Source organism: Streptopelia decaocto, assembly GCF_964273445.1.
Source record: "Streptopelia decaocto genome assembly, chromosome: 6".
Taxonomy (NCBI): Eukaryota; Metazoa; Chordata; class Aves; order Columbiformes; family Columbidae; genus Streptopelia; species Streptopelia decaocto.
Window position 1 is genome coordinate 29049256 of NC_138660.1, and position 15114 is coordinate 29064369.

General features: G+C 55.4%; 1 protein-coding gene across 1 annotated transcript; it reads right to left on the reverse strand.

Annotated features, from left to right (window-relative positions):
* Positions 1-6976: 6976 nt before the first annotated feature.
* On the reverse strand, positions 6977-11435 carry LOC309441101 (uncharacterized protein). The gene is made up of 9 exons (XM_082055512.1): positions 11348-11435; positions 10777-10926; positions 10417-10571; positions 9901-10048; positions 9274-9408; positions 8669-8845; positions 8238-8388; positions 7431-7532; positions 6977-7046 (listed from the first exon to the last, which is right to left on the reverse strand). Exons 1-7 carry the CDS (start codon positions 11354-11356, stop codon positions 8320-8322), a joined length of 843 nt encoding a protein of 280 aa, XP_081911638.1. The 5' UTR covers positions 11357-11435; the 3' UTR covers positions 6977-7046; positions 7431-7532; positions 8238-8319.
* Between the last annotated feature and the right edge of the window lie 3679 nt (positions 11436-15114).

Sequence of the window (15114 nt, forward strand, 5' to 3'; positions counted from 1 at the left end):
GGCGTGTCACCGCACGTGCCACCGCCTCAAGGTCGCGCCGCTCTCTCGTCTCTCCCTCTCCACCACCACACGCGCTTCCCGCGCCTCCTCCTCAAGTCCCGCCCTTCGCTGCGGTTCTCGCGCTCGGCTCGGCCCACTGACTCCTCCCCTCGGCTTCGCCGTCCGCTCCGCTCCGCGTCCAGAACAGGACTGAGCTGCGCCCGCGCGTCCCGGCAACGCCAACGGCGGAGCCTGCAGGGCGGGGCTGGTTGTGACGCCATCGCGCTCCAGACACACCCCAGAATCCCTAAATGGTCACACACTGTAGTTTCAGTGCAGGGGAACCTGGGCACAGTGGTGGATTTGGCCAGCAAAAGCCTCTGCAAGTCTTACAAGGCCAAGACGCAAGGTGTGCGCTGGGGGCAGAGCAAACCTGGTGTCCCGGGACAGGCTGGGATGGGACCAGCTGAGCAGTCCTGAGGAGAAGGGCGTGGGAGTTATGATGGGTTCATGTATATTTACTAGAAGTCTCTTAGTATTTCGCTATTGTATTAAACTGTGTTTCTCTCAGTCCAAATTTCTCCCTTCACTTTCGATTCTCTCCCCTGTTGGGAGGGGAAGGGGTAGGGGGTGAGTGATCAGCTGCCGTGGTTGTGTTGCCAGCTCGGGTTAAACCACGACACGGTTGAAGGTCCAGAGGAACATCTGTCGTGGTGGGTCAGGGGCACATGAGCTTTGTGGAGCAGCTCAGTCAGTTGGGCCTCTTCAGTGCTGAAGGGGGCACAGGGCACTGGAAAAGCAGCGACTCCTGCCTGGGGAGATGATGGGGGAGGCAAACCCTCCTGCAGTGGCGGCTGGTGGGACAGAGGCAGCAGCCACCAACACCCTCCAGGGAGCTTTGAACGGAGCATCAGGAAAAACTGAGCAGTGGGTGGTGCTGCCCTGCAGCAGGACACCCGGGGACTCTCGGTGATCTCCGCCTTTGGAGATTTTCAGCTCACCAAAATGTCACCCAGCCTCACACTGGGGTGGCTGATTCCCTACCTCTGCAGCAGAGGCCCATGGCCCTTCCTTTGTGCCTTTTCAGAAACTTTGGGGTCCTTTGGCTAAAAGAGAAACCACCACCATATTCTATCCCTCAACCTCCTACCAAAACCAGGGAGAAAATATATTGATCAGGCATCATCAAAAGGCAATTCTGTCTAAGAGGTGTAATCTTTAAATATCATTTAAATATAATTTAAACAAAGGAATAGCCCTGAGAACAAAACTGCCCCTTTAAGCACCTCATACCAGAGGCTAACTACTGAAGAATTACACCTGCTTTGACAAGGAAGGAGGTGAAAAAGCTTCAGTTTTTCTCCTGAAGAACAAGGAGTTCCCTTACAGCACGGTCCTCTTTCTGCTATTGTGACAGTGGCACGAATTCCAAACCACTCTTGAGAGCCGCTTTATTTTTCCTTGTGTCCAAAGCTCATCCTGCTCATCCCTGGGAAGGACTCCTGCCAATCTCTGCAAAGCACATCTCTCCAACCTTGTGTCACCCACAGGTTTCTGTTCAGCCCAGGACACTTCTCCCCGTCCCTTCAGCACACGGCCAGCTCTCAGGTTTGCAGCTGCATGGAGTCAGGCCGCTCCCCTCAAAGTCTTCCCTGCTAAAGTCTTCTCTACGTGCTGATGCCAACTGTATCGCCTCATATGATGTACGGCTCCATGCTCCTTCTGCAGAGCTCCATGGACGGGGCAGTCTTCCTCTGTCTTTCATGGTTATTCACCTTCGCTTGTTTTGTTTTCTTGTTGTTTGGTTTATTTGTTTGCCTGCTTGTTTCATTATTATTATTATTATTATTATTATTATTATTATTATTCTATGCATGTCAAATATTTTCCAAAGCAACACAACACAGTTATCCCCCACAGCTTCACCAATTCCATATTTCCCCCTATCTCCAGGATGCCATGTGGAAACTGATGACTGGATGTTTTTCTGAAGCAGTAACTGCCCCTTATCTGCTGCATGGCAGTCTTAATGTAACTCACTGCAGGCTCGACCTGTCTTCTTTATTTTGTTGTGATGCTGGGATTTTAAAATTGTGTTAATGTTTTCATCCTTTACTGATTCACTGTCTGCTTTTCATACCTAATTGCTGGGTAAAGGAGGAGCCCTGCTCTCTGGGTCTTTAAATGAAATAAAGGACTTTCAGAGACTATTTTTTTTCTCTGAGATCCTTTCTCAAAGGCCTTTTTGGAGCTGCAGGGACAGTTCCTGTGTGTGGGTAGAGGGGAAAACAGTCCCGGAATGGCAGCAGTGCCAGGGAGCCCCAGCACTTGAGGAAGGAGATGGACAGAGAGCAAACCTGACCCAGCATCTGGGGCGCAGTGCTGGAAATGGTGACGGGAGAGACAAATGTCCTGGGCACCTTCCCAGCCTGTCCCTGCACCGAGGGCACAGAGCGGCCTCCTCTCTCCTGCCCTGCGTGTCCTGGCTCTGCAGCGCACCCCGCTGAGTGTGTCCCCCCCGGCATGGTCACACAGCTCAGCCAGCACTGGGCTGTCCTCTCCCAGCACTTTCCAGCTCAGCGCAGCCCTGCCCAGCTCTCCCCACAGCCCCGGCTTTCTCTCCAGCCCAGCCCCGCAGAGCAGCCCAGGCTGGGCTGGCCCATGGCCGTGCCCGAGCAGGGGCTGCAGAGCTCTGGGCACTCACCCACAGCCCCAGCCCCTCTGAAGGGCTCAGCAGCTGCTGGGGCACAGACGGGTCTCAGCCCGACCCACAGCCCCAGGGCTGGAGCTGGACATGGCATGAGGACATGGAGACCAGTGGAAACCCAGGACTGCTGGTGTCAGCTCCAGGAGATCCCCAGCACAGACGGCCTGTGCCCCTCGGTGCCAGCCCCTCTCCCCAGCCCAGAACAGGAGTGCTGGTCCAGCAGCAGAGCAGCCGGCCCCAAATGAGTGTCTGCAGAAAGGGGTTTCTCTTCCTCCTGGTTCCCCCCTGCAGGCACAGAAACGCTCCCCTGCTCTTCTCCAGGGACGTCCCTTTCCCCAGGTGAGGGTGTCCAGGCTGCTCTGGCTGGCTCTGGTTCCCTCCCCGTGCTCCCCGCATGGCCCTGATCTGGCGATGCTGCTCTGCAGAGCGAGGGGCTGCGGTGCCCTGGGGCCGTGGGGTGTCTCTGCACTGGCCACGCTGGTCGGGGTGGGAAGCAGACCCAGCTGGATGAGCATCACCACTGCGGAGCCCTTTCCACCTTCCCAGCTGGCTCAGTAGCCAAGGGCAGGACCGTGGGGTGTCTGTAATGGCACAAAGGGCAGGACAGGGCTGCACTAGATCCAGCCAGGGCCTTCCCCAGAGGGTGTCCTGAAACACTCTCCAGCCTGATGTTCCTTTTCCTGCTGGCTCCTCACAGCCTCTCCTCTCATTAGCCCATGATCTCCTGATTTCACCATTTTATCTGGGAGGCTCCTTCTTGGATGGTCACTTATTTTATGAGGTGCCAGTCTCTGCCAGTTGGGACTCATATGCTGTCCCTGGAAATCTCCTGACATCACTTGGCAGCTTGCGGTTCTTCTCCAGGACAGCATTTGCCATAGGACCCAAGGCAGGTGCTGCCTGCATGGACATTTGTCACCACAAAGAGAAGTTTTTTCCCATCCTTTGGTTCCTAACATACCACACTGACACTCTGAGCTTGTTGCTGTGACTCCATTAGGCATCCCAAGATAGCAAAAGTCCCTTTGAGGGAGCAGCTTGTCGGGCGTATTCCTGACACCAGCTTTGGAAGGGTACCCAGCCCTCTGGCCCTGCCCTGAGGAGCCCCTGTGCTCACGGTGGTGCCAGCAGTGAGGCCAGATCTCACACAGTGGTTCCCATGGCCTGCTCCTGTCCACAGCCACGGGGATGCCACTGTAGCCACAACAGGACTGTCACAAGGTACACAAGACCTTAGCGGCAGCACAAATGCAGGAGCACAAGAGGACAGTGGAAGTGAGGAGAGGCCAGCACTGAAGAGGCCACGTCCTCCATGTCCGTGGCTCCAGGGAAGCAGCAGCTCTGATGACAATCAGGTGGCAGAGGGGCAGTGCCTGCTGAGTCAGCAGGATGCAGCCTCTGGGTCCCATGGGCAGCTCCTCCATGTGTCACCTGGGATTTTGGGTCCTTAACCCTTTCTTGCTGCTAGGGCTGTATCCCAGCTCCAGAGAAGATCGGAAGAGATGGGAGCTCAGACAAATTGTTTTCTTCTGGGTTCTTTATTTGTGCAAGAAGACTGGTTCTGTACGTACATGTGCTGGTTTCATCTGGGATAGAGTTCAATTTCTTCATGCTTGTATGACCCTGTGTATTGGCCTTGGGATGAGAACAGTGTTAGTAACACACGCATGTTTTAGTCCCTGTTGAGCAGAGCTCACCCAGCGCCAAGGCCGTTTCTTTTTCTCACACACCACAGCAGCAAGTGGGCTGGGAGTCCACAGGGAGCTGGGAGGGGACGCAGCTGGGACAGCTGACCAAAGGGACCTTCCACACCATGTGATGTCATGTTCAGCAGTAAAAGCTGGGAGCAGAGAAGGGAGGGCAGGACACGTGGAGTGATGGTGTTTATCTTCCCAAGGAACTGCTGGGTGTGCTGGAGCCCAGCTTTGCTAGAGGTGGCTGGACACCCACCTGCTGACAGGGAGGAGCGAATGCAGTTCTTGTTTTGCTTTGTTTACGCACACAACTTTAGATTTATCTATCAAATTGCCTTCGTCTCAACTCATGAGTTGTCTCACTTGTAGAGTTCCCATTCTCTCCCCCATCCTACTTTGGAGCAGTGAGCTGTGTGGTGCTGAGCCGCCTACTGGGGTTTACCAGTGTCAAGAGGTGGGATGGATAATACTACTTCATGGCACTTCTTGTTATCATAGCTATAAAGGCAAATATATAAAATAAAGAAAAAACCAAAAATAGTCCTGATTTTTCCTGAGATACCCTGGAAGTCTTCTAAGTTGTATGGGCACCTTAATGATGCTGAAATAGTATGTGTTCAAATCCTTTCCTCAGGGAATCCTTGATCTCTCTGTTCCTCATGCTGTAGATGAGGGGGTTCACTGCTGGAGGTACCACCAGGTACAGAAATGACACCACCAGGTCCAGAGACTGGCAGGACATGGAAGGGGGATTCACGTAGGCAAAAAAAGGGGTGCTAACAAACAGGGAGACCACGGCCAGGTGAGGGAGGCACGTGGAAAAGGCTTTGTGCCGTCCCTGCTCAGAGGGGATCCTCAGCACAGCCCTGAAGATCTGCACATGGGACACCACAATGAACACAAAACACACAAACTGTAAACAGGCACTGACCAAAGGAAGCCAGACTTCCCTGCGGTAGGATTTTAAGCAGGAGAGCTTGAGGATCTGGGGGATTTCACAGAACAGCTGTTCCAGGTCATTGCCCGTGCACAGTGGCAGTGAAAATGTATTGGCCGTGTGCAGCAGAGCAACGAGAAACCCACCGGCCCAGGCAGCTGCTGCCATGTGGACACAAGCTCTGCTGCCCAGGAGGGTCCCGTAGTGCAGGGGTTTGCAGATGGCAACGTAGTGGTCGTAGGACATGATGGTGAGGAGAAAATACTCTGTTACGATCAAGAATGAAGCAGAAATATCTTTGCATAGCAACCCAAGTAGGAGGTGGCCCTGGTGTCCGTGAGGGAATTGGCCATTGCATTGGGAACACTGATGGAGATGAAGCCAACATCTAAGAGGGAGAGGTTGAGGAGGAAGAAGTACGTGGGGGTGTGGAGGTGCTGGTCACAGGCTATGGTGGTGATGATGAGGCCGTTGCCCAGGAGGGCAGCCACGTAGATGCCCAGGAAGAGCCAGAAGTGCAAGAGCTGCAGCTCCCATGTGTCTGTGAATGGCAAGTGGAGGAACTGGGTGATGGAGCTGCTGTTGGACATCCGACCCTTTGTTTATGAGGCACTGCCATGGGAGGGAAGCACACTTATGAGTTAGGACTGCTCCAGGCAAAGCTTTTCCCATTCTCTGGCCTCTCCAATCCCCTGCCCTGCTCCCCACACACACTGCCTGTCTCTTTTCTTTCAGTACCTTCATGGATCCCCAAGGCTGGAGCTCTGGGATGTGGGAACGGCAGGACGTGCGGCTCCAGCTAAAGGGCCTTGGACAGGTTATACAGAAGTATGTGGACCAGCAGGTCACTGGGGCGTTGTTGCCAGGACACCCCGGGTCCAGCTGTGCTGTCCCGTGGCAGCGGCAGAGGCCAGGAGTGACACTGCTCGGCACGCTCAGGGTGGTCCCCATGGGAAGGACACCACGGGACTGGGCTTTGTCTTCCAGCTTCAGTGAAAAAAAGATATTCAAATATGGCCATTTTTGAGGGAGAATTTATTCTCTTTGGCTCCCACAGATCCAGCAGCTCAGCAACCACCAGCTCCATTGTGGTCTTGGGAACTCTGTCAGTAGGTTGTAGAGGGTCTGATGTGCCAAGTGCTTGACGCAGGGATCAGAGTTTTCTGTCAAGGGCAGGAGGACTGCAAGAGAGGGACGCAGAGCAGAGATGAGTCCCCACTGCCTGCAGAGACCCCCAGGAGTCCCCTCCGGACTGTGCCAGCCCCACGCGTCTCTTCCCCTGGCCAGGAGGAGCAGATGAGAGCAACAGACCAGCTGGAAGCTGCTGCTCCGGGACGCGCCAGGTGCTCCTGTCAGGCCTCTGCTCCCCAGCACGCTCCCAGCAGCACGGCCCCGGCCCGGCCGGCTCGGCTGCACACCCTGCACCCTGGGCAGGGCTGGCCCCGGGCAGGACGGGACCCGAGGCTGCTGGGGCTGAGCAAGGCTCCCAGCGAACGAGCCCCCTGCGCGCTGGGCCCTCCTGGAGGCACTGGGGCTCTGGCAGCCCCAGGGCCACCCCTGCTGCCCGTGCAGCGGTGGGGACGGGGGCCAGGCTGCCAGCAGAGGGTCCCGGGGGCTGTGGCTCACCGGTGAACCTGACGGCCTCCAAGCGCACGGTGGCCTGAGCGTCCTTCACGTACAGCAGGCTCTGACACAGCTGTTCTTTCAGCCTGCTCCTGTCCTGCTGGAGCTGGTGAGAGCACAAGGGCATGGGTCTGGTACAGACACTGCCCAGCCACCCAGACCCGTCCCTCCTCCCAGTGGCCTCTTCCCTCCCAGACAGGAGCCCCGTGGGGCTGAGGTTCAGAGAGAGCAGAGGGCACAGGGGGCCTGGCAGTGCTGAGACCCCTCTTGTCCCACGGCCAGGGCCAACATGTGCCAGGGTCTTGTTTAGCACCTGGGGGCAGGGAGGGGAGAGGGGCCAGGAGAAGAGCCCTTGGGGGCTCTGTGCTTGAAGGCAGGGAAGGAGGATGTGGCTCCAGGCTGTGGGCTCTGGGCTGGAACAGGGCAGGTGAGGCTCAGTTGCACAGCCCTCCCCACGGGGCAGCTGGGGCAGCCCTCGTCCAATTCTCACCAAACACTCTCCAATGCGATGTGTCTGATGCGTCCGGACCAGGGTGCTGAGGTTCCTCCATCCCAGGAACCCTGCACAGCCCAGCAGGGTGTCCCTAGAGGCCTGCAGAGAAGCAGAGGTTGGGAGATGGCACTGCAGCCCAGGGGAAGACACCTGGTACCCTCCCTCCTCTTGGCCCAGCATGAGCTGTTCCCAGCCCCTTATGGGAAGAGGCATCAGGGGACGGAGTCTGAAGTGGGTTCAGTGCCCAGGGCAGGGCCACGGGGCAGCCGCCACCTCAGGTGTCTCATGCTGCTGGCCAGCAGAACAGATCCCCAAGAGCTGCTGAGCTGCCGCCGGGGCTGGGGGCAGCCTGAAGGGCAGAGGAGCTGAGGGCCCACGGCTGCAGGCAGCGAGGGCTGGAGCCCCAGAGACCCCGGGGCAGGACAGAGCCAGCAGCAACTCCCGCGGGCGTCCCCCAGCAGGACACCTGAACAAGCTGGCTCTGCAGCCCTTGTAAGCGCTGCAGCCCCCTGCACAGACCGAGTTAGCTGGCCCAATGCAGGGGAACTGGGTGAGCAGGACTTTGTCCTGAGGCCATCCTGCCCTCAGGGGCTGGGCTTGTCTCGGGCCCAAACACCTGGGGGTCTCTTGGGCACAGCCCTGGGGGACAGCGCTGGGGGCTCAAAGACCTGGGGGCAGTGATGGGGACTCCCAGCCCTGGCCTCCCACATGTGCAGGAACAGCTGGGAAGCCTGTGGGGACTCGTGTGGGGTGGCCTTGGGCTGCTGCTGCAGCACAGCCGTCCCAACAGCTCTGTCACTGCACCTCGGCCACGCTCTTCCTCTGGTCATTCGTATGGAGGAACAGGGGGACCAGGACCCTCTTCACTGTCTTCCTCAGCATCTTCTTATTTCTCCCCACCACAGTGTCCATCACATCTCTGAAGAGGCTGATGGAGAGCTCCCGCACTGGGCTCCTGGTAGGGAGGAGGATGGGGAACTTCAGCAACAGGCACTCCCAGCCCCCGGTGAGCAAGGGCGTCAGCGCGGCTGATGTGAGGGGTCGGATCCTGAGCACAGGAGCTGTGGGGCAGATCTGCAGCTGAGGCTGGATGGCCCCAGAGCCCTGAAAGGCCACGCAAGAGGAGCACGAGGGGAGCCCTGCCCGAGGGTGCCCACGGGCTGGGCTGAGGGGCAGCTGTCTGTGCCGAGCGCCCATCTGTAGGGCTGGGGCTGGGGCTCCCAGGGCAGCCTTACATCATCAAAGAGGGGCAGGAGCTTCTCCGCCAGCTGCAGAGCGATTGGGCTCGCCTCCTCCCTGCCCAGGTGACCCATCGTGTTCCTGAAGAGTAGCAGGGCCTTCCTCTTGACATCACTGTTGGTGTCCTGCATGGTCTCCATGATGTCTGGCAGCAGGACCAGTATTTTTCTTGCCTGTAAGAAACACAGTTTCCTTCTTGTGAAGCGCTGAAAGACCACCCTGGCAAAAATGCTCTGGCCACTGAGGACCAGCCTCCCGTTCAGCTTCCCAGCAGGTGGCACAGGAGTCGCTGCAGCAGCCTCCTGACAGGCAGCGGCCACTGATGGGGATGTGGGGAGAGCATGGAGCAGGGAAGGGGGTGCAGGAGAGCAGTGTCCCCTGCTCAGCCACCCCCTTTTCTGACAAGCCTGAAGGGGCGGAAGGATGGGAAACCCTCTGTGCTGGAGGGCTCCCCAGGCACCCACCAGCCCCCTCCATAGCAGAGAGGGGGGCTGGAGCCATCACCCCACATTCAGACTCCCACCGAGGCCAAGCCAACGCATTACCCACTGCTGCAGCCCCCAGCTGCCAACGTGGCTCCAGCTGACTGTGCCTCACTCACCATCATATGTGCCTTTGAAAGCCTGAGGCTCTCAAGCACCACCGAGAGCATCACCCAACTCGGATTCCTCAGGAACATCTCGGGTTTGTAGAGGGCAGCAAACTTCTCTGATCCAAAGTCCGTGCGCAGCAGCAGCTGAAGTGAAGGCAGCAGTGAGAGACCAGCAGGGCCGGCGGGGCTCCCTCCAGTGTGTTGGCACGAAGGAGGCACGACAAAGCCGGTGGCAGGTGTCTCCTCTCCCAGAGCTGAAGGCCCTCAGCCCGTGCAGAGAACGTGCCTCTGCCCCAGGGCCAGCAGCCGGGCTGTCTCTGGCTTCTGCCCCTTTCTCTGCCCCTGGCCCAGGTTTCCAGGGGGCAGAGCCGGGCAGGGCAATGCAGGCGGGGTGAGCACAGTGCTGCCTGGGCAGGGCAGACGTGGTGTGTTTTCACAGGGCTGAAACCGCACGGGGCAGCCCCAGGCGTCTGGCAGAGGGTCTGGTGGTGCTGGGCAGGTCCCTGCTGACCCTGAGAGGCCATGTCCATATGTCCTGGGGGAGCCGGCCATTCGGAGGCCAACAGATTGGGGAGGGGGCTCTGCCTGGTTCCCCGCAGAGGCAGGCACAGCCCTGAAGATGAGCTGGACACTCACAGCCAGGAGACTGATGCAGACGTCCTCCATGGCACAGCTGAACACCTTGCGCAGACGCAGGTCCTGGAGCAGGCTGCGCAGCTCGGTCAGGACACTCCACAGTGTCCCAGGCATGGAGATCATCACCTCCCACATGGCCAGGGCAGCGCTGCAGAGCCAGAGCGCCCGTCAGCGGGGCTGCCTCGGCCAGGGCAGCATGTCCCAGCCAGGTCCTCCAGAGCCGGGCGGTGCTGCAGCCCTGGCCCTGCCCACCATTTTGCTTGGGGTGCCCGGGGGCCCTGCCCGGGCAGGCAGGAGGGGCCTGAGCTGGTGTTCCCCGTTGGGCAGGGAGCAGCGTGGTGGCTCTGGGCTCCAGGTTGGCCAGTTTGGGCTGCTGCGGGCCTGGCTGACCCAGTGGGGCTGGGACACGCGGTGGGATGGAGGCCCTGCTCCTCGGGGGTGTGGGTCTGGCAGCCAGAGAATCCCTGCGCCCTCCTCCCCACAGGGAACAAGCCCCAGGGCTGTCAGCACCAGTACCTGTCACATGTTGGAGAGATCTCCAGCAGGCTCCTCACCACTTCCCTGGGGCACCGCTCGGTCAGCAGGAGGAGCAGTGAGTCCAGGCTGTGCCGGGCTGGCTCCGTGGAGACGCACTCAATGTTTTTGTAGATGTATCTCATGAGCTTTGGCACCTGGATGTGACACGGGTGAGGATGCTGCAGCCCCTGGTTCTGCTGCAGCCATTCCCCAAGCTGCCACTGAAACTGCTGCCCTCCCCGTCCTTCTCCGCTGCCTTGAAATGGCTTCAGGTGCCCGAGAGAGCTGCTTTAGGGAAGGAGGGAAGGACAAGGCCTGACAGGGCTCACGGGCAGGACAATCCAGCCACAGGGCACTTACATCTGTCACCCAGGAGGCCAGGTCTCCCATGGCCATGTCCAGGACCTCTCTGCCCATCTCCCTGTCACAGATGTCCTCTGCTGTCAAGGCCTCAATGGCCACCATGAGAATGTCCATCATCTGAGCAGGCTGGCGGTTTTCTCCAAACAGCTACAGGAGGAAGGAAGGGAGGGAAGACACGTTGTGCTGACCACCCTGCTGGTGCTGCTGGGCTGAGCAGCACGAGCAGCTCTGGCCGGAGATCCCGGCAGTGCTGTCAGCAGTGCCTGCAGGGACATGGAAACAGGGTCTGCATCACTGCAGGGGGAGGATTAAAGCAGAGGCTCCCCAGGTTGAGGGAGGAGGGTTGGGAGCATGGGCATCATGTGTTTGCCCTGCAGGGAACCAGGGCTCCCTGGTGTCCAGGACGGCTGGAGCGGCTGCTGGGACACTGCAGTGCCACCCTCGGACAGTCCCTACGTGGGGAGAGCAGGAACCCTCTCAACAGGGACAGCGAGGCCATGCCAACCCTGCTGATTCTGGGTTACTTTGCTCACACGTGTCTCCTGACATGTGTCAGGGAGCTCGTTACCTTGGCCATGTCGATACTGTGGTGGAGGGAAGCAATTGACCAGATGCTCACAGAATCCCACTCAGGTTGGAGCTCTGGATGCTTTGGGTTCTTCTCTGGCAGTGTCTCGCCTACATGGAGGGGAAACACAGAAGAGTCAGTCGGACACAGCATCTTTGCCAACAAGCTTGGAGTTGACCAGGAGGCAAATACTCCTGCTTGGGAACACATGAACTATTGGTGTTGCAGGCACTAAGCAATTGCACTGTGCATCAATTGTTTTGTATATTCCATTACTACTACTATTATTATATTTTTCCCTTCTTTTGCTGTTCAAGTAAAATGTTTTTATCTCAATCCATGAGGTTTTTTTCATTTGCAATTCTCTCCGCCATCCCACTTGGGGAGGTGGAGCGAGTGAGAGGAAGCGTGGTCCCAGGTGACACCTTGGATTAAGCCACAACAGTTCTTTTTGGTGCACGGCCTGGTCCAAGAAGGATTTGAGATAACAACAGATTGACTAGAGTGTATTAAGGGACTTATATCTCTCAGTTGTATTGATTTATCTGTTTTTACATTATTTTATTTGATCTGAAGTATGCTCCTGTTTTTGCTGTATATATTAAAGACTGATGTTGACTTCTGCAGTTTGCTGTGCTCTGTAATGATTAGTGGTGTTTTGCCTGGGAAACTGGTTATTAGAACACTGACCTTGAGCTTAATCTGGCGTTTGAGCTTCATACTGAAGCTATTACTGCACTTCAAGCACCATCTTGTGGAGACAGTAATTATACTTCTTTGTCTAAGAAGCTTTTTTTTCTGAAGGAAATAGAGAATGACACCTTTGCTACCTTCCTCCGTGATGCTTCCTCCTTCATTACAATAACTTATCAGTACCTTGAATATCCTTGGTAGCTAAAATACATCAACTGGTGTCTCTTAGGAGTATCGTTTTTGGTTTTACCAAAGTGTAGCAAGCGATTTAAGAACACGCCAAGGCTGCATAGTTGTGAGTGGCGAGGTATGTGGAACAGCATCAGCAAATACCTGGGATGGTGGCCACCTCCAGTGCTTTGGAACTGCACCCCTGAACAAGTGCAGAATCCTGAAAAACTAGCAGAATATTTGTAAAAGGTGTGTTGTCACCTGGCAATCCCAGGGAGCCACAGATCACTGCAACGTGCTGGGGCCTGGCCCGTGACTGTGGAGCTCTGATCAACACTGTCCAGTACCCCTGAGGGGAAAAGAAGGTCTCTGGATCACTGTGGCTACTCCAGCCCCCACGATGGGCACTGCTGCTACTCAATCCCCAGCAACAAGCACTGCAGCTCTTCAAACCCCGGTGACAGGCACTGCAGATGGGCCAGAGGACAAACCCATGCCAGAATCACCCTCACCACAGGCTGCGGTGCCACGATTGTTCTTCTTGTCTGCAACGAAAGCATTTGTTCCCTTGGCGCACAGGAGATCGGGGTTGCCTCTCAGTCTGGCGCAAGGGGGCTAGGGCTGCAAAGGCCTGCTGCTGGGCCTGTATTAGATCTTTCCCTAGTTCCCTCACTGCCTCCACTAACATTGCTTGTGGCCCCACCAGCACTCTACTCATGCGATCTAGCATCTGCTCTATTGTTGCATCCCCTGGCAATGTTAGTATTATGGCTTTTGTGGCCTGATTGGTATTCTCTAAAACACACTGCCTTAATAATGCTGGTTTCATCCACTCCTGTATGTCTGCCTGATCTATGGCTGCAGTTACGCGGTCAGTAAATTGTGCAAATGGCTCCTCTCTGCCCTGCTTTATAGCCATGTATGACGGCGAGCCGGGGGAGTCTTTACCGCACCTATTGCTAATCAAGCCGTTCATGGCTTCAAGACAAATGTCCGGCCCTAATTGAAGTTGGGCGTCAATTGTAACAAACCTCCCCGTCCCAGTTAATTGTTCAGCAGTTACTCCATAAAGGGGATCATTTGGATTTCTGGGGTGGTGTGCTGATATTTCAAAATAGCGCTGCCAATGTGCTTGCCAGAGCAGTAATCGAGACTGGGTCATGATCATCCTCATGATGACCTTAATATCTTCCTGACATAGGAGCATTCCCCCCCAGATATAGTTTAGTAATTGTTTTGTGGGTTCCCCATGCAACCCAGACTCATTCCCTGTGCTGCGCAGCTGAGACAACAACTTCCACCTCAACGGGCTATAAAAACCCTGAAGCGTGTCATCATCAGCTGCTTCAAAGCAAACAGGAAAAGCCTGGGCGCTAGTGAGGTCCCCAATGATATCATACTGTTCGTTTTCAGCCTCTTGTTTCATTATCGCTCCCCAATTAATCCGTTTTACTCTGGCCGGCCTTTGCGGCTCCGGCACCTTCATTGCGGCACCTGTAGGCTCGCTTGCCTCCCCCCATTCCGGTGGCGGAGGGGCTGCAGGGGCACATGGCCGCGGAGGGATTGGGGGGGGTTTACAGAATCAGCGACCTCAGCTTTTACCTTTGTGGGGGTGGAACACGATCGTTCCCAAACAACAGGTCGTCAGCTGGCGGTGCTCCTGTTGACACACTCCCTTCCCCCCCCAGCCGCTCTGTTGCAACCGCGGCTAAATTCTTTTCTAACTGATAATGCTTAATATTGTTTACAACTTCCTGCCATGGCTTCATTAGTTTCTTTGCTGATTTATCCTCATCTGTAACCATATCCCATAACACATCCCCTAGTTTTCGCCATTCACTAACATTGTAATAAATTTTGACTCGAAATTAACTTGAATAACAGCAATTTATTCCCAATGGAAGAAGCTTTAATGAACAAACATCTCTAACTCTTAGAATTGTTTATTACAACTCCCCCCTTTTTCTACTTATTTTGTTCATTAAAGCGTTGTAATTCTTAACTACTTAATACAAATAACTCAGTATCATCTTGATTGCGTAACTGCTCATACTTTGCTTTAACTAATAATAAATGTGCTGCTTCTAGCCTGCTTCTCACAATAGCTACTGCTTTATTAAAAATACATGGTCCAAACATCAACACTAGCACTAAGAGAATCAATGGCCCTGCTATAGTAGAGAGGAGGGTTGTAAGCCAACCAGCTTGGCTAAACAGGGAGATTCTGAATGAAATCAGAAATAAAAAGAGACTTTACCAACTGTGGAAAAAAGGGCTGGCTACTTATGAAGAATTTATGGAAATAGCTAGATCATGCAGAAAAAAAATCAGGGAAACAAAAGTGCAATTTGAGGTTAATTTGGCCAATTCTGTCAGGGATAATAAAAAGTCCTTCTTTAAATATGTTAATAACAAAAGGAGGGGCAAGGAAAACCTCCATTCTCTGTTGGACTTTGAGGGAAATATAGTTAACAAAGATGAGGAGAAAGCTGAGGTACTTAATACCTACTTTGCCTCAGTTTTTACCAGAAAGACAGGTGGCCCTCAGGACAACTGGCCTCTGGAGGTGGTTGACAGAGATAGGAAGCCAAATAGGCCCCTTGTATTCCAGGAGGAAATAGTTGGTGATTTACTGAGCCATCTGGATCCTCAGTGCCTGGTAGGGTTATGGAGCAGATCATCCTGAATGGAATCACATACACCTTCAGGATGGACAAGGGATCAGACCCAGCCAGCATGGGTTTAGGAGGGGCAGGTCCTGTCTGACCAACCTGATCTCCTTTTATGATCAGGTAACTCACCTGGTGGATGAGGGGAAAGCTGTGGATGTGGTCTATCTGGACTTCAGCAAGGCCTTTGACACTGTCTCCCATAATATACTCCTGCAAAAGCTGGCAGCCCGT

Coding starts and splice junctions, on each gene's coding strand:
- LOC309441101 (XM_082055512.1), bottom strand. Junction 10,049..10,416: donor ATCTCTCCAACATGTGACAG/GTACTGGTGCTG, acceptor CTGGCTCTGCAG/CGCTGCCCTGGCCATGTGGG. Junction 9,409..9,900: donor TCTGCATCAGTCTCCTGGCT/GTGAGTGTCCAG, acceptor CCTTCACTTCAG/CTGCTGCTGCGCACGGACTT.